Source organism: Ruditapes philippinarum, unplaced genomic scaffold (genome assembly GCF_026571515.1).
Source record: "Ruditapes philippinarum isolate M1 unplaced genomic scaffold, ASM2657151v2 ctg236_1_1_1_1, whole genome shotgun sequence".
Classification (NCBI taxonomy): Eukaryota; Metazoa; Mollusca; class Bivalvia; order Venerida; family Veneridae; genus Ruditapes; species Ruditapes philippinarum.
Genome location: NW_026855129.1, coordinates 143140 through 168301, shown reverse-complemented (window position 1 = coordinate 168301; position 25162 = coordinate 143140). Strand labels below are relative to the sequence as shown.

Here is a 25162-nt window from a genome sequence, read left to right as displayed (position 1 = left end):
TTTTTATTTGTCAGTTTTTTCTTCGACATCGTTGAAAGCCTATTACATATACTTGTATTATAACCGTTCAACAACTTGTTTAATAATAAAAGCAAGTCTTATCTTATGCCTTTTTATGAAACCGCTCAAATCCGGTGCATGCACAGTGATGAAATGAACTGTTGACCGGTCAATATTTTTTAACTGTTAAATCCCTGTTGACGGCCTCTGGCAGTAGTTCCAAATGTCATCCCTGATACCTCGAGGTAACAGTTTGGACTGTTCGACAAACACCACTGAAATAGCTGTATACTAGTTTTGTCTGGTATCAAACGTCATTTTAATACAAGAAAAAATCCCTTATTCCTAAACACAGTTATCTTATCTCTTGGGTGAATATATTCACTTACCTACTGCAGTCTGAAATAACAAAAATGCCCTTTTTGTCTGTCACTCGTTCTAAATTGTTTAACAGTATATTTGAAATCCTAGGAACATCGGACATTCGCTCAAAATTCGCAATGATTGAAGGAAATGGTAAAAAAGAATACTGCAACGCAAATAAACCTCCGAAGATTGTCTACTCGGAGGAAAATTATATCCATATTGTGTTTCGAAGATATGATGAACCCAGCCAGATTTTCTTAGGACGGGAAGGTTTTAGGTTGCAATTCAGGACAAAAAGTTTTACGTTAGAAAAATGGACGGATACAAGTGAGTAATTCTTTCAAATACATTTATGTAAAGTCAAAATATAAAAATATTCTCATGTCAAAATATATCAATCGTTTTATAATGTTTTACAAAGTATAATTATGACTATCGGGATACTGTTGTACAGGCATGATCTAAGTTTTGATATTTTATACATTTAACTGTTTATTTCAATTTAAACAGATCTAACAAAATGCGTACAGAGTTTTAGCATCAAAGAAACAAATGCTCTAGATTTTTATGAGTTTTATGCATTATACATATCAAATTTACAGTAAACAAGGTCTCTCTTTTTTAAATAAAATCGTTGATTAGAAATGAAGTTTTATATGCTTTGTGTGTCTTCTTCCTTTCTAATTTAATAGTTGAAGCTATGATTCAGTTTGCTTCATATTTCAACTGAATTACCTTGTTAAATTTCACTCAGTTTTTTCCGACAAGAGCAATGTCAGTGCTATTAGCGACAACCCCGTGTTACATAAATACTGTTAAAAACATAATAAAAAAGAGACACTCACTTTACAGCTCGTCGTTGCATTGTCCGATTGTAAATAGAATTCAAAAGAAAAATCAAAGCGAAATTACAACAACAACAATTTAAGTACACGGGAGAACACATTTTGTTTGCAATTCTAACTTAAAGGAATATTAAAAGATGATAGGAAAACGTCGTTACATATTTCAGTTACAATAAGTGATTTAAATATGGTGTTGACAATTCATATCTCTTACTTTACAATAGTGAAATTTTGAAATTAATATCAAATTCAATCAACTGTATATGGTCAATCAAGATAATTAAAGACATTTTACTTATTTTAAAAATGTAATCGGTTTAAAAGATGGATTACCTACGAAACGTTCCGGCAAGTTAATTGTCCATTATTTGGTACGAAATTATTGAGTACAAAATGCGTGCGAAGAGAACAAAATTCGGAATGAATTCTTCTTAATAACATAATGGTTTAAAAACTTTTGTATGTCGTTGCATTATACATTTATATATGATCAAAAATTAAGATAAATATAAAAATAAGTTGAACGTTTTAAAAAGCTTTTGGTGTTCATTTTCCGACTTGATATAAGATCCGAAACGGCCGACTAATAATGAATTAAAATTGCCTGTTTAGCACATCCTTTTTGTACGGAAATTGAAGTCTATTAATCAATCGATTTTGAATGATAGACACTCAAAATGTCACTTAGCAAAAAGAATGATGCCAAGCAATTATTGGGACACATCGCCGGTGATTATAGAAAATTTTCCCAAAGACACTTCACACACCAGATACCCCCAAAACTTTCCACCCTAGCCATTATATTAACTAAATAAATTAGAGTGTAGATATGAATTGAGCCTGTTCATGGACGGTACTGTCAAGTGCAAACCACCGTCCACGCCCCCTACAGCAGAATTCAACATTTAAACATGGTGAAATAATATTATTTTGAATTTAAAAACAAGCGCAGATGTGTTCATACCGCGGTTATCATGGAACCTTGAATGTGACGCGTAAATGCCATTACGTATGGCCCATAAGTTAAACAAAGCGTAAAATTGGCTCAGAAACATCTCTGTCGTTAAGAATGTGTGTAGTAACTAAGGCGGTCTGCCGCAAATTCTGATAACTGATGACGGATGGGGTAGAACAGTCAGGTTTTAGAAAATGTAATGAAAATAACCAGTTAATTTTAATTATAAAACATGTAAACATATACCATAAAATGAAATTGTAACAAAATGATGTGATGCCTCTTTTTTATTTTCCACAAATGTGAAAATGGATATGTATTAAATTGTGTGTTGTATGGAATTTTATAAAGAAAATGATATTGAAAATTATGCGATCTTTTACTATAAAGATATTTTGTTGTTTTCTAGCGCATGATCAGTACAACACGTTATTACATTTGCAAATATCATGACTACAGTCATTAAGTCAACTTTATTTACATTATTGTTGTATTTGTGATATTATTTTTAGTTTCAACTATTTGTTTTTTTCGACTTGGTTGGTTCCAATTTTCCTACTTGAATAATGTTGAAACATCCTTAGGTTATGTTGCCTGCTTTTTAAATTTGTCTTTTTACGTCTTGTTTGTAATATGCAGGCTTCTGTTCATAACCTCAGATCCCCTTTCAAAATAAATTTTATTTAGTTGCGCCCATTGTTTTCTCGTCTTGGGTACTCGCATTCTCAATGTGGCCATACCACTTGACTTTTCGGGTACGGAACACGCCGATTTTTCCCCCGATTCAGGTATGTTTTTATTCACAACTTATTTATTACTCAACCGATTTTGATCAGATAAGGCGCAGAGTACACGTAATTATATCAGCTATCCACGGTATATCAAAATTCTGAAAACCCCTGAATGGTTTTTGAGAACATTCGAGTACAGTTTTCTTTTCATAGCCTGGGCCGAGGGGAACGGTACACACTCATTTGTCATTACAAGCAATTTCTAGCAAGTCATATGTTTTTTGACACTATTTCAATAGAAAAATACATGTTAAATCTGATATATTTACTATGTCCCAATGTATCGAGTGAATGCAGTGATGTTTTAGCATATTTTCATAAAGTTATGTTGAAATGGTACGGAACACACTGTTATTTCAAAAGATACGGTACACACACAATTTCTGTCTTTGTAATAATTCTAAAATAAAATATATTAAAATTTAATTTCAATTATAATGTGAGTGATTTTTTTCATAGTTATACATTTTATTAATTTAAAACGAGAACCCAGGACCTGTTTTGCAATGTATCATAATGCTTACTTTTAATGTTTACATGTATTTGTGCACTATATTTCAAGAGATCACGCTTAACATTTACAACCTCCATGTAATTGTCCTATTTAAAATCACCTAGGGTATGTTAAACACTTCGATCTTCACAGAATCAGGTAGTCGCGCTCTATAGAAAGAAAATGTTGTTATAAAATGCTGTGTTTATTGTTGTTTATTTTTTTTATTTATTTCTTTTAGTTTAAGTAAAGTAAGATATGTCTTTTTGCTTCATCCTGAAAAAATGACCTAAATCGCTGAAAAGTATCATTACTTGATAACAATTTATATATATTTATATTTTATTAATAATAAGCAAGTCATTAGGTACAGTTTTGCAATATCATGGTCATGTTTAATTAAATCAAATTGTTTCTAGTGTCATAACTGTAGTAAATTGGCTATAAGGCTTATTGCAACACTGATATGTAATTCATTGTTTATTTTGCTTAAAAAATTAAAAAAACAAAAACAACATGAGTTGCCTTAACTTGGATTTGAACTCAGGACAGCTCTCTTCCTAAACGAGTGTGTAACCCCTCGACCACGGGGAAGTTATAAGATAACAGCCTGAAGAAAACCATATCATTCTAAATTAGGGTTTGGAACCCTTATTAATTTAGTTTGACACTGATGTAAATAATCATGGAGCTTAATATTACATGTATATCTGTAAAGAATTACACAATATTTGAAATCTTTGACCAATCGGAAACTACTTTTTCTTCTCTCGAGAAGGCTTGAAAATTAATGCGCCCGTCATTTGACAATCTTAACACAGTGATCCCCCTTATTTTTTCAGCGTTAGAGTACATATAAAGGTAAGTAACCGCTTCCAGGGGTTCGGACTACTTTCTTATTTTGCAAATAAGCATATCAGAGCCTGAAATTTCGCTACCATTATTTGTTTGGTCTGACGACCCAAACAAATAAAACTGTAGTCGCCATTGCTTAAATTTTTAATGTTTAAAGGCATGAATCTTTAAAAATAACTTTTAATTCAGGTAATTAGGTCATTTTTGGTTTGGTTTTACGTCTCATAAAACTGACATTATTATGTGGCGACTTTCGAGTTTTACAAGTGCCCCTTTGGGTATCAGTAAAGGAACGAACGGGCACCTGAGTAAAACGACCGACATTCTGTACGGTAGTAAGAAAACTTTCTCACATAAAAAATCAAAACATCGAAGTCACTTGTGGTCTCGTACCTACTTCATGTAGTATATAAAACAGAACGCAGTCTCCAAAATCCATAGCATTTGATTGACAAAATGGGTATTATTAAAATATCATTTTATTTTTAACACAAACACGCAAGCACACATATCCATGAACTCAAGTGTTAAATGCATCTTGAAATGAAAGTCCAAGATAGGCATAATTTCACCAAATTTCCTAACATGTATATCATGTATATGTAACAAGGTTACCTTGTATAAACTACGTTACGTTATATAACAGGCATTGTTCCCATATGGGTTCTTCAAATTATCAAATTATTAATTTTGATGCGAAATATATTTGTCCATATGTAGATAATTTGATAATTAAGATACATGCAGTTAGTTTGGGACCCTGGCAGATGATTCATACCAAATATCATGTGGCCGGAAAAAACTTTACACTTTCCGTGATTTAAAAAAATCCACTTACATCAAAACCAGCGTTTTTTTCTCCAAATTCTATTATTTAAACAACATTTTGCAAGGAACATATATTTCCAACTTACTCCTAACTTCTTGTTTGTTTATATATTCATACTATGTTTAGACAGTCATTTTTATATTCGAACAAACAAATTAAAAGAAATAATAATCGCACATAACAGATGTCCATGAATTTCACAATTCGTTTTATAATCCAAAAGAATAAACCTAATTGTTTCAAATGAAAATCAAAACAAAACAAAATTTTGAATGTCTTCCGTATCCCTCCCTAAAATTTTAACATTTTATAGCCAAATATTAATTGGTCAACATATAAAATCGAATTTTGCTCAAAATGTTCTTTTATTTTTTGAATAATCCTGTTTACATAAAACTGTAGGCATAATGATACTTTGCAAAACAGGTCCCAGGGTTCTCGTTTAAATTAATAAAATGTATAACTATGAAAAAAATCACTCACATTATAATTTAAATTAATTTTTTTACATATTTTAGTTTAGAATTGTTTCAAAGACAGAAATTGTGTGTGTACCGTATCTTTTGAAATAACTGTGTGTTCCGTATCATTTCAACATAACTTTACGAAAATATGCTAAAACATCACTGTATTCACTAAATACATTGGACATAGTAAATATATCAGATTTAACATGTATTTTTCTATGAAATAGTGTCAAAAAACATATAACTTGCTAGAAATCGCCTGTTATGTCAAATGAGTGTGTACCGTTCCCCTCGGCCCAGGCTATGAAAAGAAAACTGTACTCGAATGTTCTCAAAACCCATTCAGGGGTTTTCAGAATTTTGATATACCGTGGATAGCTGATATAATTACGGGTACTCTGCACCTTATCTGATCAAAATCGGTTGAGTAATAAATAAGTTATGAATAAAAAACATATCTGAATCGGGGGAAAAATCGGCGTGTTCCGTACCCGAAAAGTCACGTGGTATGGCCACATTGTTCTTTTACTTTGGGACCATACGCCGCTTTTCATGGAATGACATTACTGTGTCACATTGGTAACCGCCGTATGAACACATCTTCGGATGTTTCTAAGTTCAAAATTTGGCCATTTCATGTTCTGCTTAAGCCGATGCTAGGGATGTGGATGGTAGTTTGCACTTGACAGTACGGTCCATGAACAGGCTCAATCAAACCGAGCCTGCAACATTTTCAGTTTTACCGTTTTGGACATTCTTTAGGAATTCTTATTTTCTCTATGATATTGGATTGCCCTGATGCTACATTGTTTGTTGTTGTTGTTTTCTAACAGGTGAACGTGACGACTTTTAAAAACCTTTGTTTCGTTTCCTTTTGCTGCGATACAAATAAATGGTGTATAGAGTATAGCACACGAAATAGTTATAACAACGTTTTTGTCATCACAAAAAAGAACGACGATTTCTGTAAAAATCTATAAAGTATGTTTTTTAGATTATTATTTGATAAAATGCTGATTAAAATGGTGCTTCTTTTTAGATGTCAATTCTCTGCAAAAATCGATGAGGGCTACACAAGGTAAACAATTGTCATTATTCATAAATCTGAATACGGACACCCATATGAAGGGATTTATCTCTGCTTTATAAAAGCCACATATTTATTACGAAATTGTCTTTACATTGTTCATGATCACAATAATACTTAGATTTTGTTTGGTCTGTATAGCATTCAAGACCCATCGTGCCTCATTTATATTGCTATTTTCTTTTCTCAAAGATTTTTTATTTCGGTGTCCTGTTTAAGGTTTTAAAAAGAAACTTATTTTTCAACTACCTGATTTATATTTTGCTTCTGTTGCTTTATCGCAATAAGACCAATTATAGTAATTTAGTATTATGTACGGAAGCTTAAATACTTCTTTGATTTATTTTGATCTATTCTAATGACAAAATTATTTCTCATTCGGTGCTATTTTCCTCGTGTGATAAGCATCTAACTTTTTCTATAGTAATAAGACTCAGAAATAAGACTTAAAGAAGGAAAAATGTATTCGTTTCGAAGGCATATTGTGCCTGTAGCAAAAGCCGATCCTTTATAAAGAAATACGTATCTTTTCTGGCTCTCTAAAGTAACTAATATAAGCTCAACTCCTGTGTTTTAGAACCGATATTAGATATTATCATTGCAAGAATTTATAGACCAATTTTATTCTTTGAAAATAAATATGAATGAAAATATGATTATCTTAAACGTATCGTAGCTTACAGAGTGCGTTTATTTATTTCTATGAATTCTTCAAATGATAGTATAATATTTTGTTGACATGTATGACTAAAAACAAATTTGACAAAGTGTGGAAGACAATACCTCATCTTTGCTTGAAAGTTAAACACCATTGATGCATTAATGATAAAGCTACTTGGAAAAATATTAAATGTCGTAATACGTGTGATTTATACTGTCATCAAATTATCGCATGGTGCAGTTATAATTATAAGGTATCAACTGATTTTGATAACGTCGTCAATAACGATTAATTTTCCTTCATACTTTTGAAGAAAAAAAAAATTGATCCTAAGGCAAGAAAAGGAAACTGGATAAAGAAACTTATGTATTTTTTAAATTAACAGTTTGTTCGAAGAAATTCAGAAAGTGCTACACTGTATTTCAATCATCAATATCCTGGTATGAGGCAAGGTATGTCTGCTGGCAACGGAATGAGCATCTTATAACAATACAATCACAAAAAGAATTACTGTATATAAATTACCTTCTTCGAGAACAAAGATACAAAGATCAAAGAAATGGCATATATGATTCAAAAAGTTTCAAGGCACACATAGGTGAGTGTTTAAGCGAATATGTTTAGTTTTGAAGTAATTCAAAAGCATGTTAAACGTTAGAAATTATAATTTTCACAATGATCGTTTTTCAAGCTGAACAAAGATGTTCTTTCTTTCTTATAATGAACACATTACTTTTTCAGTTTTTTCATAATAATTGAAATTATCAAAATTGTTTTAACCACAAAGCACATATGCGAATCAATTTTCATATCACACGCATAAGGGACATAATGTTGATTTTTTCAAGACAGAAAGGCTTTTGGACAGGCTCAATCAAACCGAGCCTGCAAGATTTTCAATTTTGTTGTTTTGAACGTTCTTTAGGGATTCGATTTATCCATATTTTATTGGGTGCAAATACATGTGATTCCAAAATTAAACTAAAAGAATAAGCGCATTATTCTGTTTCTAGAAATGTATATGAAATGGGTAATAATTAGTGAAATTATTAATTCATTACCCATTTCAAACCTTATGATATTTCGCTCAGACCATAAAACCAGACAAACTAACAAGCATTGCTCAGATCTATAATTGTGTCGAAAGAAACCTTGAGTTGTGAGGGCACAAGGAAATATTTCTATATTTGGAAATGTTTTCGTCAGTTTTTAAAACAATTTCTGAAACATGACTCATGTGTTAAATGTGTGTTGCAAATTTGTTCCATTAGAATACTAAGCAGTAACCAACAACATTGATTCAGTTTGCTTTGTTTTGTTTTGTTTTACTTTTAACACATTTTATTTGTGTCAATTATTGTCACAAATGTTATTTTTTCACAACTAAGTGGCGCTGTTAAAATTAGATATCTTTTTAATTGTACGTGAATGTACCTATGTGGCCATATCATAGACTACAACGTGGGTTAAAAATTGTCTCATAAGTACTCTTTGTAAAGCTTTGGTTAGACCTGCAATTATTTTTTGGTATGTCCTTTACCCGAGAAAGCACGAAATGAGTCAGTTCATCACGGAATTTCTACTAGTAGGTTAGTCACAGACATTAAACAAAATTTCAACTCTCGAGATTTAACATAAGGTTTTGCATTGCTCATTCAATAAATGCAAACTAAAATTGGTAGCAGACACTTAGATTTAATAAATGCTCTTTTAAATTGTTTTGTTTAATGTTCGTTTATTTTTTTATTTATTTTGTTTTGGTCATTTCTACTGGATGACCGAGATCTACGCACCATTTCGATAAAACCTCATGTTAGCAACTGGATATTTTCTCCGCATGATAGAATAAACTACCTGCAATGGGTTTGGTAATGATACTACGCTTTTCGAAAGTAGCAAAATTTAAGATTACTTCAATGAAGCCCTTAAAGTTTAAAATATACAAGTTTGACTTGATAAGCTACTTATTACGTTGATATGTATAATCTTAAATTTCCTTTCAGATACAGAATGGGTGGGGCGTCAAGGGGTTTGATGAATTAACAAAATCATTCGTTTATATTTTAGGAAAGAGATGCACTGACATCATATTGATCTGATATAATTGCTAATATTTTAAAATTAATATATAAAACATTTGTTTAAAGGGTTATTGCGGAGCATTGATACGGATAAAAAAAATGGATTTTATTGGGTAAACAGTCATGAAGTCACTTTTACTGCATGGTAGGTAACATTTAAACATTTACATTATGAGAAATGATATAATCAACAAGCGTGAACTATTTCTTTTTATTTTGCGCCTTATCAAATATAACAAATGCATTTTCTGCATTTACACCACGTGATGTTCCAGTAAAATATATTATTGGTCCAATCTTATCAATTTAGCTTTGGTTTGAATTTCAGTGTCCACAATGTCCATATACAGTCCATATTACACTCCATTTAGCTTTGTTGTTATTTCCATAGTTTTAAACGTTCATATAAAGTCCATATCGCACCCTATCTAGCCTTATATTCATTTTCTTAAGAGAACATAATCCATATAATTTTATAATTGTAATTTGGTAACAAAGATAGAATATAGTGATGTACAAAAAGAGATAATTAGATATGGTCTAGAACAATATTGATTCTATTAAACTGCTACACAGATGCAAAACATATCATGATCGACTAGGGCCTTGTCCAATATTGGTTTATCAGTTGTGTGCTTGTCCAAAAGAAGTCAGTATTGTACTCAGCAATGTATGAAAATTCCATAAAATTCAATCAGTTATCTTATTTATTTATTAAACAGATTCGTTTTTAAATCATCTTGAGATATATTTATTAGTTGGTAATTTCCGCCACATCTCTCCATGCTTGAATTTCATTTCTGAATGTGGAAGATATGAGAAGTTCTTCCTAAATTGGACATATTTACCGTTTTCCAACAGATGCATATTGCAATTTAAACGTTTTAACATATAGGTGGGGACATTGTGGTTTGATGTCAAGTTGGTGTAATTAGGATCACTTTGAAGAGGAAGCTTTTAATGCATGCATGTTATTGCAGGCAAATCGGATTAATTAACTTAAGGAATATTTCAAATTATTTTTTCCAAAACTTGAAACATATTTTATAGCCGGTTAAAACATTTCAAGTTTATTCTAAGTATATGTCATATAAGCCTCCTTTAATAGTCCTAGTTTGTGCATCATTTATGTACGATGTGTGCATAAACTGCCCAATAAACAATATTTCTGTCACTTAAACGTTAAGTGCTGAAATGTTTCGTCTGTGTGCAACGATGGGAAAACGTTATTTAAGAAGATTTTAAATTTAAAAATGTCATTTGATCAGACGCATTTTGAAGAATGGCTTTATTTACAACTTATTGAAAATGACGGCGTAAGAAGAAGAAAAAATTCGATGAAGTGCGGTGTGCAGTCCGACAGTCACTTGCAAGAAACTTAAATTTACTAACAGATACAGCTTTGTCTTGAGAAGCCTTGTTTTTTTTCAATTGTGTGATTTTAGACTTAAAACGCATACCGTTAGACAACAAAAGAGGTAATTGAGAGAGATATTCGTAACACAAATGAGAAAAGTATCTTAGTAGAATGGGATAAGTAAAACAAGCGATTAGTTGATGCTAACTGATCTTTAGAAAATATCGAATGTGAGCCCTAGTTTGGTTCTAAATGGAAGAAGAAAAACAGGTACGAATTTCAGCCACAAAGACATTTCTTTGTATTGTTGAAAGTAACAGCACATTTCTGAACTCTTTCAACACCACAGACGAGACCTGTAAGATTACTTTGAAACGACAACAAGCAGATATTAAATGTGTGAAAAAACAGGCATTACTGCTCGACCTCGCGAACACATTTCGCAAAAGTGCTCATCCCTGTACAACAACATCGAGAATTAAACATTCCACCAGAAAAAACGCGTCATACCGCTGACAGATAAGCCATATTTGAGATCGATGAAGTTCGTCACCCGTTATACTCACCTGACAATGCTACACTGGACTTACATTCCGCAATGCAACCCAAACTTCGGATAAAAGGTTTTGTGTGAAAAAGAAAAGTTGTTATTTTCTTTTCTTATTTACTTTTTATTCATAAATATTTTGTTTAAGTTTTAAAATTCAAAGTAATTAGTTTTGACGATCGATGTTTAATTTATTGACGTTCCCATTTCATTCATTAAAAAAAATTCAAAACATTTCAGGGCAGTTGGTCAGCCATCAGTTGGAGACTGCACTCGGACAAACTTCCGGTCATTTAATACGGACAGAACATGGGAGACAGAAGATTGTAAAAATGAACTTGCAGACTATTTTATCTGCCAGACTGAAGAAGAAAAAGGAAAATGTAATATCTTCAGCACAAATCTTTTTCAACTTTCTATAATGTTTTTTTCTCAATGCCAGTCGAAAAAAATGGAAAAGGTATGCAGACATTCTGATAGACATAAGCCAACATTTGGCTTAAATGAATGTGTTTACAATCGGTGAAATTGAAAAGAGCTATGTATTCATTATTAAATAGATATATGCATTTTTGTTAAGTAAATGGTCACGCATTCATTGTACTAACATTTTTAAAAGATATTTGCATGCATTCTAGAAAATGAAATTTTGGTTAAAAACATTATGTACGAATTCTAATAAAACAAATTGTGCACGCATTCTAGTATAAGAAATTACATGACTCTGGTAAAACAAATATGTACGAAAGAAAAATGACGCATTCTTATAAAAGCAATATGCTAACGTTCTCATAATACAGATAAACTTACATTCGTACTGCTTGAATAATGTTTGGTTGGGTTAAGGTCATTGAATGAAAAGGGTGTTTTGGTCTGTTAATGATTTTTGTGTTGCCAGCTACACGGTAGCTTGTCCAGACTACTACTCTTTGATAAATTTGTTATAAATGCAACTTTTTTCTTTCTTCTACAGTAAACGTTTTCAACAAAGGAATGTGCAACTCATTGTCAAAGAAAAACAAAATTAAAATCAGTTACTCCTACTCTGGAAAGGCTTGTCAAAGATGGAGTAATTTAACAGAAAATAACCATTTGATAGTTGATAAAGACAAGGATTTATTTAACATAAATTCTGATTTTTGTGAAGACCCCTCTGACTCTGGAATATTTGGTTGCAATGTGAATAACACTGTGATATCGTGGGAACCATGCTTCTTCTCACGTACGTATTGTTAGGGATAAACGAGGATCGGTCACTATGTAATGCAATATGGCCAAAACAAAATAACAAAAGAAAAAATATTTTCTACATTTTTTTTACCATAACCCTTCGAAATCTCCTACTAAAATACAACGTTTCTGATGTTTAATCCAATTTTTAAATGTTTCAACTTAGTCCTCTTTTGATATATCTCCCAACATAATCCATTTCTGCACTTGTATCGATGACACTTGGTAATTGCTTCGCAATTGCGAATTGGCGTAAACTAGTATTATATATTTTTTTATTTATGCTATAGATCATCTTTAGTATCTTATTGTTTTGCTATTTTCGACACGAATCTCTTTAAATAATTAATAAGACTTCATGCTTTTCTCTTTGTGTTTGTTATTGTATGCAATTGTATATATGTTAAATTGGCGATGAACATTAAAATGTTTTTGTCGAATAACATATTGAATTGAATTGAAATGAGTAAAATCTCCTTTATAAAAATATAAAAAAATGGTGACAGTCATATTGCAAAAACATTTTCAGTTTTTTTAGCGCATTTAACTCGTTCAAAGAAGGTATCCATCTGGCAGTTATTCGTCCATTTCGCAGAATTGTATAAGATGACCCTTTTGATATCATTGTGATATGGTTATCAGGGTTAATAAAGCCTGGCATTTTTGTCAGTGAGAAAATTGACTTTATTAACTTTTGGCAGTAACTATGAAGCTTTTTTTAACATACTTACAGGCATCTTTAATTTCATTCGTGCCCATTGTTATTATATTTCATTGCAATCTGATTAAAATCAACTCTAAATAACGCTCCGCATTTAGATCTGACCATCACAAAATACGGAGTCAATTCTACAAACAGCCGATCATGGGCGACCTTTCATAATTTTGAAAGCGACTCTGTTTCTATTTAAAACGCTGCAAAACAAATATAGAGAAGGTAATCATCACGACTTAAAGATATTAAGCTGGACCAAACATGGCGTCGTCAAGAAACATAATTAATTGTTAGTAAGATGATATGGAACGACTTCTATGTGTTCCTTAGTTTCACAATAGCAAATATAAAGTGACTGAATGGCCTACTCTATAATCACTTCACGTATTGTATTGAATGGACATAAACATTTTATCTTACTGTAGAATACAGTTTCTTTTTTGTATGAGTAGATCAAAATATCTGGTTATTTTTTTTGAAAAATATGTCTGTTTTAGTCTTCATAATGCACAATGATGTCACACTGGAAGATGTCACCCTGTAACATTCTTTATTTGATTTTCATTTCATGTTTTTTTTTAAATTCTCTTAAATGAATTTGCTCTCTCTCTCTCTCTCACACACACACACTCTCTCTCTCTCTCTCTCTCTCTCTCCCTCTCTCTCTCTCTCTTTCTCCCTCTCTCTTAAACATTAAGATATATATTTAAATTAACTTGGTAAACAGTGTGATTTAAATTTAAGAAACAAATCAAAAGATAAATTTTCTATTATTGATTAAAAATCAATTGATGAACAAAACTGTATCTTTTAAACATTAACAAACCATTTCATGTAAATTCACCAATATTTATAATGTTTCAAGAAGCCGATCCCGTGTCTGTGATAACAGAGAGTTTTGGTGACCATTTTTCATGCAACTCTACGAGACGCCATATACCACTGGTGAATAAATGTGATAAATCGTTCCATTGTGAAGACAAAACCGACGAAATGAATTGCACTATGAACGGTAAGAACTACATTATGAATCAGTGTTTTTGTATTTTTCATGCGTGATGTTTTAAAAATAAGTAATGTTATATGCATTTATTTTTATTGAGATTCAGATTCTTCATAATTAATTTTGTGTGAAACATGCATGATGCGGCACTTTAAAACTTATCTAAAATTTTATAGATGTTTTATAAAAGAAAAAATAAACAAGTATTCACTGACGAAAAAAAGAAAGAAACAATAACAATGCAAGAAGTTTCATAAGTGACAACCTGAATTTGATTTACGGACGGAATTTCACGATTTTTTGGACCAAATGTAAAAGCTCCTTTTTTAATTTTAAGTTATTTAAACAGTCATTATTGTAAAATCACATATCTGTCATGTGATTACCATTTCATGCTTAATTAACTCCATTGAAAAACATGATGCTGTATTTTGTTTTTGTTGTTGTTATTTAATGTTTTTGTTGTTGTTGTTTTGTACACGTATTTATTTATACACTGACATAATATTATAAGATACTGAAGAACGCACTAAACATTTAAACTCGAACTGTGATGACGAATATGTTTGAAAAGTTTAAATAATAACAAAGAATCTATTTAATCATTTACTCCTATTTAGAACATGGCCTTGTGCAGGACGTTGAATTGTTCCCGACAATTTTTCCTGAGAGACTTGAGGAAGGATCCTATTTCCAATGTGGAAGTAAGGAATGGATTTCAATAGCTGCAAAATGTGATACTGTAATAGACTGTTTAGATGCATCTGATGAAATTTATTGTTTGCGAAATAATGCAGGTAATTTGAGCCTTCCCAGAATTTTTTTAATATCATTGTACATATGTAAATCATGTAAGATTGTGTTCTGTGATTGGCTGAACCTTTTAAAGTCAATTTTAAGTGATAAATGGTAAAAAGGAAAGTAAACTATTGATTAATTATCATAAAATTTATTAAAATAAGCATAACTAATTCATATTTCTTTCAACTGCTTGAAACGCAAGAAATTAAAAATAAAATTTATTTCAACGTGCTGATTCATTATAGTCGTAAACGTTTTAAAACATTGGAGGTTGGCGTAAATGAAATAATTATTTTTTGTGTATTAGTAGATTTTTCGCCCAATTAAATTTACTATACATTAGTTAGAACACAAATTAGCAAGTATGTTAGAATTATAGTGCAAAATAATGCAACAGCATTGCCAAAGGCGTCCGTTAGAAATCAGATTAATTTAATTTCTACTATTCTTAAAATTCATAAGAAAGGTTCATATAGAGGACTGTAAAATAAATACTAAATTTTTTTAATGAGTTGGATAAAATCATGTTACGCCTCTGGCGTTCATAATATTATTTTTTTCGACGAGTTTTACAAATTCAGTAATGAACTTACACGAATGCAATACTCATTTGTATCACATACCAATAGTACGTACAGACCGTTTTAATTGAAGAAGAAACATTTCATTGGCGCACCTATAATATAACGCTAACAAGTAGCGCGACTGAACGCTATATTGGTATAAAGCAAATGACTTCAGGTCAAAATATATGCACGCCATGCATTATCATTTTAACGGAGTCGTAAAAGCGCCACGGGTATGTCATGAATGTAATATGTTATTTCCTGAAGCATCGAAAGTATTGAGATATCTAAAATTTTGTCACGAAATGTGTCCATCTTAACTTTTGCACATCTAAATATTGCCAAAGTAACTATGTTTATGTTTTTATTTTGGTGATCCTGTTGAATAGTAAAGCAATATTCGTTACATGATTTTTTAGCATTATTACACGCCTCGAGGCCGGCGTGTGATATGGTATACATAAAATAAAAAAAAACATGGCGAAAAATTGGTCTGGGTGTTTGGCATCATATGGCCAAAACAAAATGATCTTGAGGTTCTGGTAATATGCTGAAAAATAATAGAGTAGGTAGGTCGGGAAAAAAAATTATCTAGAATTTATCAAATTTTAATGTATTTCAGATATATATACACTAAAGGATACTCCATTTTTGCAATAAAATGTTCGAGGATAGGTGCGGAAATACAGGGTTGTCAGGGTACTGGAAGATCATTTTTTTTGCCTAATCTCATGTGAATGAAAAAAATGTCTTTTTTTTTAAACATGAACGAATATCAGTATATCATTAAGTTATAATTGTTATTTGAGAAAAAAAAACGTGATGAAATAATTTAAAATGAAAAAGAATTGCTTTGATTTAGACACATGACTTAAGTTCTCGCTCAAGAAAAACAACATCCAATGAAAATGCGTTATTAAAACCATGTGGCGGAGTTTGCCGACTTATTAACGAAAGGGAGCGAAATTGACGTTAGAAATATGAATTGTAGCGTTTTAATATAATTTTACAATAAAATTACAGTTTGCAGACGAATAATATTAGAAAGTTATTATATTTATTATAAAAAATAATCATAATATTGATTTAATCGCCATTTATTTGCATAATTTCTATACACAAGTACTTGAATACGAAAGTGATTTATAAAATATTAGCTATTGCGTTGAAATTGAAATTTATACTAAAATTGCATTTTGTAGACATATATTGTCAGAAATTCATAATATTTATTGTCAAAAATAATCATAATGATGATTTATATCCCATTTATTTGCATAATTTCTATACACAAGTTCTGAGATCTTCGCTCACATTGAAAAATACGAAAGTGACTTTAAAAATATCAAAAATAGGATTTTATCGAATTTAGATTAATAAAGCAAATTGTAGATGCATATTTTCAGGCAAGAATAAAAGATGCTTTAGAAAATAATCATTATAATGGTTTAACATCCATGTATTTCCATATACAAGTTCAGATATCTTATTTTCGCTCACATCAGACAATACGAAAGTGACTTATGCAAGAGGAAGCGGAAGTGACTGTAAAACTATTAAATATAGCATTTTAATTAAAATTTGTATTTAGTTTGTAGACATATATTATCCAAAATTTATAGTATTTAATTAAAAGTAAAACTTTAAAAAATAGTGATTTATCCAATTATATGTGTTGTGTTCAAGAACGTTCAATTACAGACGGTTTGGTATTCATTTTCAATATCCCATCTGCATCCAGGCCACACCTCGTGAAGAAACTCTTCCATGGCCCCCACCTTTTTTTTGTTTGTTTATTCAGTAATTATGATTTGTTTAATAGTCCTTCGATTACAGCAAGCCGTTCTTTTAAAGAACTTATCAATTCAATTATACAATAAACATGTAGAATCTTTAAATTGCATTTGGAAAGTTGTCAACAAAAAAGATGAAGAAACATTTAGGGTCGAATTTCATATAACTTTGAAAATGACTGAAATATCCACGTCACTGTGAAGTCAAAGTCAAAGTAAATGTATCAATAATGTATCAGATATATATTTAAGTGACATTGCGTTCATTTTATCGACAAATTTATGTTTAAGTATTAATTTATTTCAAAGAATTTACATTTATAATGGTGATGATGAAAATGTCTTGCGAATAATATAGAAAAATGCCTAACTAAAAGATTTCCCCATTAAACTAAACCGATTCATTCAGTACATTATCATTAGAAATGTTCGTAGATTACTTGTTTCTTTCGGAAAAAATATGAATTAAGTTTATATGACGTTTATAAAGGTAGGAATCACAAATAACACAACACACAAATAAGTCCAAAAAAGAAAATAAATAACGCAAAATCAATTTTGATTTTAGTTTTATGATTTTTGTTCGTGTTATAAAATTATATAGATGTAGAAAGAAAATTGAATTTTTAAAATTTAATAAACTGAACACTGACTTTGAAGTTTTCTTTCATCGCAATTAAACACAATACACAAGGGATTAACGCGTGATTACTGTCAATAAAAGTGGGTGCGAATATTTAATGACAACACGTGTTTGTACGTAAATAATCAAGCAAGATAATCTACATGGTTATACAATGTCAAGACCATTTTGGATGATAGCTTCAGTATGTTTTGTCCTATGATCATTTAAGTTGGTAGGGAAGTTGATCACCATTCACAGATGACCACTATTGGTTTTAAGATCAGTAGGTCAAAGGTCACATAATGTATGAAGAGGGGGAATATTTCGTGTTTCGAAATTTTGTTCATAATATACACACAGTGCAATTTTCGAGACCTCGTGTACATAAAATGTTCATGTATGATCGCCACAACACGTAACTATGCAAGATCAAAGGAAGTTAGAATTCCTTTTTTCTTGCATTAGATATGGCCCTTCCTGTATACATATTTCACAAGTTGTGTAACTTCAATAACTGACTTTAACAAAAATTCTACTGCCGGTGTATAAATATTTAACTTGTTATGTGTTTATGACAACACCTAAATTTTGAATGGTTATTTCATAGGTTCTGATTCAAGAGAATAACGAAATGACGCACTCCTTTTTAAAACTCAAAAACACGGACTTTCTCTGATTTGTATATTTAATGTTGTTACTTTAATACTTATAAAGTATTATACATTGATTTTTAATATACTAGGATGCAACAAAAACGAATTTGCTTGTGCTGATGGAAGCTGTATAAAACAAGGTCAAGTCTGCGATTTTAAACCAGATTGCACTAATGCAGATGATGAATTCTGTGGTAAAGTTGGCAAACCTTATCATATTCTTTTTTATTGTATCAAGTGTTTTGCTTGATGAATTTATATGTAGTTCAAAAAGAAAATGTCTCATTTTAATCGAATGCAGTTTCTGTACAATGAACTAAAACATTAAATGTCGAATGTGACAAAAAAGTAAAAGTATTAATGTGAATGATTACTCTCCTAAGGTGAAATTTATTTTGACTTGAAATTCGGTTTCATAGCTAAAGGTTAAAACGTGGATATTTGGTATTAAACAACTATAAGGGAAATCTTTTAAGAGTTTGACATCTTTTAAAAACGAACACATAAACTTTATTTATACGGTATGCATTTTACAAATGTGATGTTCTCTCACTTGGTAACGTAAATCTATGATAATGTTTCCCCATATCGGTTTTAGATAATCAAATTGTCCAGTGGCGTGGTTTTATTTTTGACAGATCTATGCTTTATTTTAAATATTATAATATCAATTGTTGGTCAATAACAATTATAACAGTAAATCTTTTGAAATTTATAATTAATTCAGCCCAACTTGACAATTGATGAATAACGATTAAGTAGATCGATGTATAAAATTGGCATAACGTTTAATATGAAAATCCATTTGAAATTGTATTGTTGACATATTAAAGGTCATTGATGAAAGAGTTTTCTGAGTTTTCCCTTTTGAAATATTAACTAAGCGTTCAAATGCTAGCTAAGACATTTTGAATTATCCAGCTATATCTATATCGTAACTATGTATTTGCACATCAAGGGCCTTAGAGAGTCACGATGTTATAACTTATTGTTCTTAACACCGTAGTAAATATGTAATATTTAATTGTTTTACATACATGTTTTTATTGTTACATGCGTAGAGCTTCGGAATTGTGGACTGAATGAATATGTATGCGATAACAAGCAATGTATTCCTTACAACAAGAGTTGCGATGCAGTGCCGCACTGTATAGATGGTAGCGACGAAATAAAATGTGGTAAGTCATCATGCGATTTTAGAGTTTCACAAACGTGCTCATGAATGCATAATCTTTGCTCCCACACTTATCAAAGTTAAAGACTTATATTAAAAGCTGGCATATTTCTTTTTAAGCGTCTTGTAGAGACTCTTTCCATTGCGATGTTGATAGATGTATAAGTAATATACTGGTTTGTGACAAAGTGCGTGACTGTCAAGACGGTAGTGACGAAAGTGATTGTACGGATAACCACGTTTTAACATGCGGGGATTTGTGGGAGAGAGGATATCATGAGTCAGGTCAATACCTTATAGGTACGTAAAATTATTTATATTCCTCTGATTTGTAAACTATATGTTACGATATAATTTCATAATTATTCATCAAACATTGTTTCTTTTTGTCCCGTGCAAAGACAAAGCGAATGGTATCTATGGTCGGGAGTTGGATTAAAAAAAGTGACATTATTACATTATCTTAGTAACCGACCGTAACCAAATTAGCTGATTTTGAGCAAATCATCGGTATATCATTCAGCAGGGTTTGGAAAAGTTTGGGGTGTGCACAAGAGGATGGGTAGGATTGAATCATTTGTTAATATTGATTAAAAAAATTGAGGAAGTCAAATGAGACCAACAAAGGGTGTCTTAACAAGGACAGATTGTTAAAATAAAGAAATAAGGACTGGGTTAAAGGGCATGGAATTGAATGTGGCTGGGACAAAGATGGATACTAAGTCGGGGAGCGACATGAAATACTTAAGGTTGACGACATATGCAATATTGGATAAACAAAAAACAACAAAAGGTGTCACCTATTACAACATAAATATTATAGAAAACAAAGCATACGCCAAGAAGCACAGAATTACAATGCTTTGAAATAGTAGGCAGAAAAAACACTTCTGGGGAGTTTAAACCTGTCGCAAACCTCATGTGTGCCTATTTGATGAGAAAATCAATTTTAATTAGTGTCATCGTAAAGGAAATAGTTAAACACGGAAATGTAAAAATCTGGTTAGAAATGATAGTTGACCCAACGGTTCTGTCATTTTCAGTCTAGTTTGGTAACGTTGTCACATATTAACGATTTATTAGTGTTTATAAAAGATATGTAGCAATGCCGACTTGTTGGTGATATGAAGGAAACTCGAAACTCAAGCAGTTTTGCTCAGTTGTCAGGTCATCATGTCGTTCTAAGAAATACCAGACTAAAGATATCATTGCCCTCTCAGATGCTGGTCTGTATAGTGTCAGTAATCTTATTATGTAGCAATTATCATTCATTTACAATTTAGTAGTTTACAAGAGAAAATATGTTGTTGTCACAGATAACTTGCTGAAGCCTTGAATACATTAACCTGCCATTCTGATGAAATTTTTAACTTAATATTAATCGGTTTATTATTATTTTTTACTTTTCAAATCTGCCTCATATAAAATAGGCAAATTTAGATTGTTTTATATTCATGCTTGTAAAACATTTAGAAAATACAGAAATTAACCTTTCCCCTATTTTATTGATTTTTCAAGCTAAGAACAAATATTAAGAAAGGATAATAAAATGTAATGAATACTTTATACGTATTACTTTAAATCTGACTTATAGATATCATCCTTTGTTGCTTTTTTCATGTGAAGGTCCTTTAAGAAATGTTTTTCATTTTTTATGCACAATTTTATTAATATTGTTAATTATTTTTATTCTTTATTAATTTAGTATGCAGTATAGAAACATTTGTTTAGTTTATTTTGTTATGATAAAATAAAATGTTGTGTTATTGTATAAAATACGCATACATTTACATATTATTTTTTATTTAATGTGCTCAAAACTCTTTGTAGGACATAAGTGCGTAAACAATAGTTCAAAATAAGGACTATTTGATTATATTTTGATATTTATCAGCGATTTTGATCGACTAAGTGTGCTATTTCTTTTGATTGGTTCACGTCAACGACTCTCTTGGTAAGACTTTGTTCGTTTTGCCTTGGGAACTTTCTATGGAAGAGCAAGCGTAGGCAGCGAGTTATAAAGCATGTGTTGTACCTGTTCAACCATTACAAGCGTCTTGTCTGGATGGCTTCTGATATGGTTGAAATCTATGTTTAGTTGTGCACCTCTTCGTTTGAAATAATATTGTGCCAAAAGATAAATCTTGGGAATTCGTGGAAAGGATTCATTTTCAATCGAAAATGAGGTATTCCTGCACTCTGATTCGTACAGAAAGGCACTGAAAAAAATCTATTAAAGAGCACGACCTTAGGAGTTCATGATGAATATCAAAGTATGATCTAAAAGTCCTTCTGGTGATGCAAACCTTCATATGGACTTAAAATTGTCAATGCCTGGTTTGACTCGGTAATCCATCCTAGTATCTATTTCTTTGTCTTTTTCTTGTGCTTTCTTATCAAAACTAGATTGTTGCTGTTGTTTGCTTTTATCCTTATGACCTGTGTTTTTTTTGGTTTTGATTGTTTGTTGTTATGATATCAAGATCAGATAACTCTTTACATGTTTAGTTGTGCTGTTAATGGGACTACAAATGTACTTCCCTTTACTTGATATTCATTAGTGCTATTTTATATATATGATCATGCCTCTCTGATACCTGGTCATTCTCACTTGAACTCTGGTCTTAACAACATGTATTAAATGGTTATAATAAATAGTAGAATAGTTTGAATCTTGTTATTATCCATACAACATAACAATTGTGAAACCTAGCTTGTTTATTTACTGAAGAACTCTGACTACTACTGTTGAATGTCTTGGTGACGTTTTGCTAGGAGACAAAGGGCATAGTCTTAGTCATCAATGTTCTTTGTAAACCCTGTATTTTTGTGTCAATTTCCTCCTAGTCCAGTTGATTGGACAGATGAAAGGGCGAACGATACAGCCTGGATATATTCTATTTAAACGTTAAGGGGGTCAGTTAGCTGATTGCTTAATGCCACACGATTATAAAATAGTTTGAAGAGGTATTGGATAATATGAATCAATTTCTTTGCGAGGTCATATTGACGATATTTCATATCCTTGTTGTCTTATATATCTTGAAGGATACGCTGCAGTTGTTTTGGAGTGTGCGGTCTGTTTCTGCCTCATGTCAACGAGTGTTTATGGATCAGTTCGGTTAAGGATCCTTTCAAAAAACCTCCATCTTCCATCTCTCCGGTTTTACATTCATTTCTGTTATTAGTGCACCGTCTTGTGACTTTTTTCATCAAGATCTTGGTTTGGTCCATGATAACCTAGCACTGTATTTGTTATATTTTGACGGTTTTTATTTATTTTTGTTAATCAACCTTCTGTACCAATTTGCCAAGTGTAAATGCTCTTGCTTGTCTCGCAGAAATCATAACCTCCTTGACATTTTTTCAGTATAAGGTAGCTGACCTTTCGTTTAACCAAAGTGTGATCCCTCGGAAGCAGTTATCACAATAAAATAACATTAAATCTGCAGACTCGGTCCGACGAAAAGCAGCCAACTCGTAAAATTAGTTTTGATCACAGAAGGTTTGCTGTCGGCTTGTTAATCTCACAATTGTTCCTTGAAGTCGTCTCCGTCGCAAGTGTAAGCATTGCAGGGAATAGTTGCCTGTCCTCATTCGGGCTTCGGACCTACCGTGGCGCCGGTTACATATTCAGAAAATTTTCAGTGGCGTTCATTCTTCATTCTTAAAGTACTGAAATAAACCGTATCTATATACCAGATATTATGAAGAATTGACTTGTTGTATCTGACGTTTTATGCAAACATAAATAACACATCGAGTAAAAGTAAATGCCATTTAATCTTAATGTAACATAAACTTAAAAAGCAATACTTTTTTCAGACGGTATAAATGTGTACTGTGACTATAGATTAACAGGAGTGACATCTAGATCAATCACAATGGAAATCAAAAATTTAGATTGGGATCCCAGATATGCTGCTATACACACATTTACTTCCGAGGAAACGTTTCCGTTGTATTTAACTTTACGGGGTTTATTCAACGATTTGTTTTTTAGGAACAACAGTATTTGCACGATGGATGTGAGTTAAAGGTTTTTTTCGTGATTTGCTTTTCTAGCTTCTTATGACAAACATTGTACCCTTTCTTTGATTTGCTAAGTTCATCATAAACAATCATTTCAAAAATTAAAATTGTTTTAAAAATACATATATTACTTTTTTAAAAATAATGAAAATGATACTAGTATCCATCTATTTAATAAATTTCGATCATTTGTTTAATTTAAAAGATCAATTATCAAAAGTATAAAATTACAGTGTCTCTGAAATTACATGTTTTCGAAAAGCAAAATATATGTGTTTAAACGTCGGTCTACCTTTAATTTATTTTTTGAAAGATCAAATATTTTTAAAATAAAAACGAGAAGATATGTGACTATATCAAATATATCATGTTAATCCTTTTTAAAAGAATTCGGTATATTTCACTTGATTTCTTTTTACAATTTTACGGACAATATTTTCATTTTTGTCATTGTATAGGTCCAAAGTACATGTCACCTATCAGAATACGCTGCATCAATTTACGACTTGAAATATAAACAAGCTACTAATATAACTTGTCAATGCTTAATCGAGACATTTATGTTAGCCAACATTACCTTTGGTGTCGAAGGACACTATCGTAGCTTCGTTGGAAAGAATTTAGGGTATTTTTGTTTTTACATTTTAGACTTACATTATATTAAATATAACACCTAGAAGACTTCGATTCAGAGCAATCTCTCCACGGAAAAACCTTGTTCGCATTCGTGTATGATGTAAAGGAAACATTGTACAACTGCAAAGAAAGATAAGCGATCGTGACATTTGCAATTTTTTTAAATAGAACATATTAACACTCTCGTTTATAACAGAAAAAAAGTATTAAACAAAACGGCCTATATAGCTATCAAACACTAGAAGATTTAGATTAATCTTACGTTTTTTAATGAGTTTGAAATAAAAAAGAACTATTTAATGTCCCAAGTCATGTGAGTGGGAGTGATTGCGTGCGTGAGTGTGCGTGTGTGTTTGCGCGCGCGAGCCCGCAAGCGTGTATGTGTTTGCAATTGTTTATAATTGTTCTTTCAAATAAAACAGAACATTTGTCACATGAATTATCTTAAGGTTTTATCGGAGAAAATAGGATGTTTCTACAGGTCAAACTGGAGATTATATTAAATCATCTGATGACCTCAGGCAAATTAAGTATCATGCTATATATTTCTTGTTAAAAGGTGCATAATCGTTAGCTATGTGCTGTTATATCATTTTTGTT

At 31.2% G+C, this 25162-nt stretch overlaps 1 protein-coding gene across 1 annotated transcript in view; it reads left to right on the top strand.

Moving 5' to 3' along the window:
* LOC132742201 (uncharacterized) overlaps positions 1 to 25162 on the top strand; it is a 51954-nt gene that overhangs the window by 13820 nt on the left and 12972 nt on the right. Inside the window, exons 5-17 of the mRNA XM_060730533.1 lie at positions 472 to 693; positions 6641 to 6679; positions 7735 to 7947; positions 9497 to 9575; positions 11575 to 11717; positions 12308 to 12556; positions 14145 to 14291; positions 14903 to 15079; positions 18810 to 18914; positions 19782 to 19898; positions 20015 to 20194; positions 23720 to 23922; positions 24385 to 24551. Coding sequence (XP_060586516.1) covers positions 472 to 693; positions 6641 to 6679; positions 7735 to 7947; positions 9497 to 9575; positions 11575 to 11717; positions 12308 to 12556; positions 14145 to 14291; positions 14903 to 15079; positions 18810 to 18914; positions 19782 to 19898; positions 20015 to 20194; positions 23720 to 23922; positions 24385 to 24551 — 2041 coding nt within the window. The remainder of the gene's footprint in view (positions 1 to 471; positions 694 to 6640; positions 6680 to 7734; positions 7948 to 9496; positions 9576 to 11574; positions 11718 to 12307; positions 12557 to 14144; positions 14292 to 14902; positions 15080 to 18809; positions 18915 to 19781; positions 19899 to 20014; positions 20195 to 23719; positions 23923 to 24384; positions 24552 to 25162) is intronic.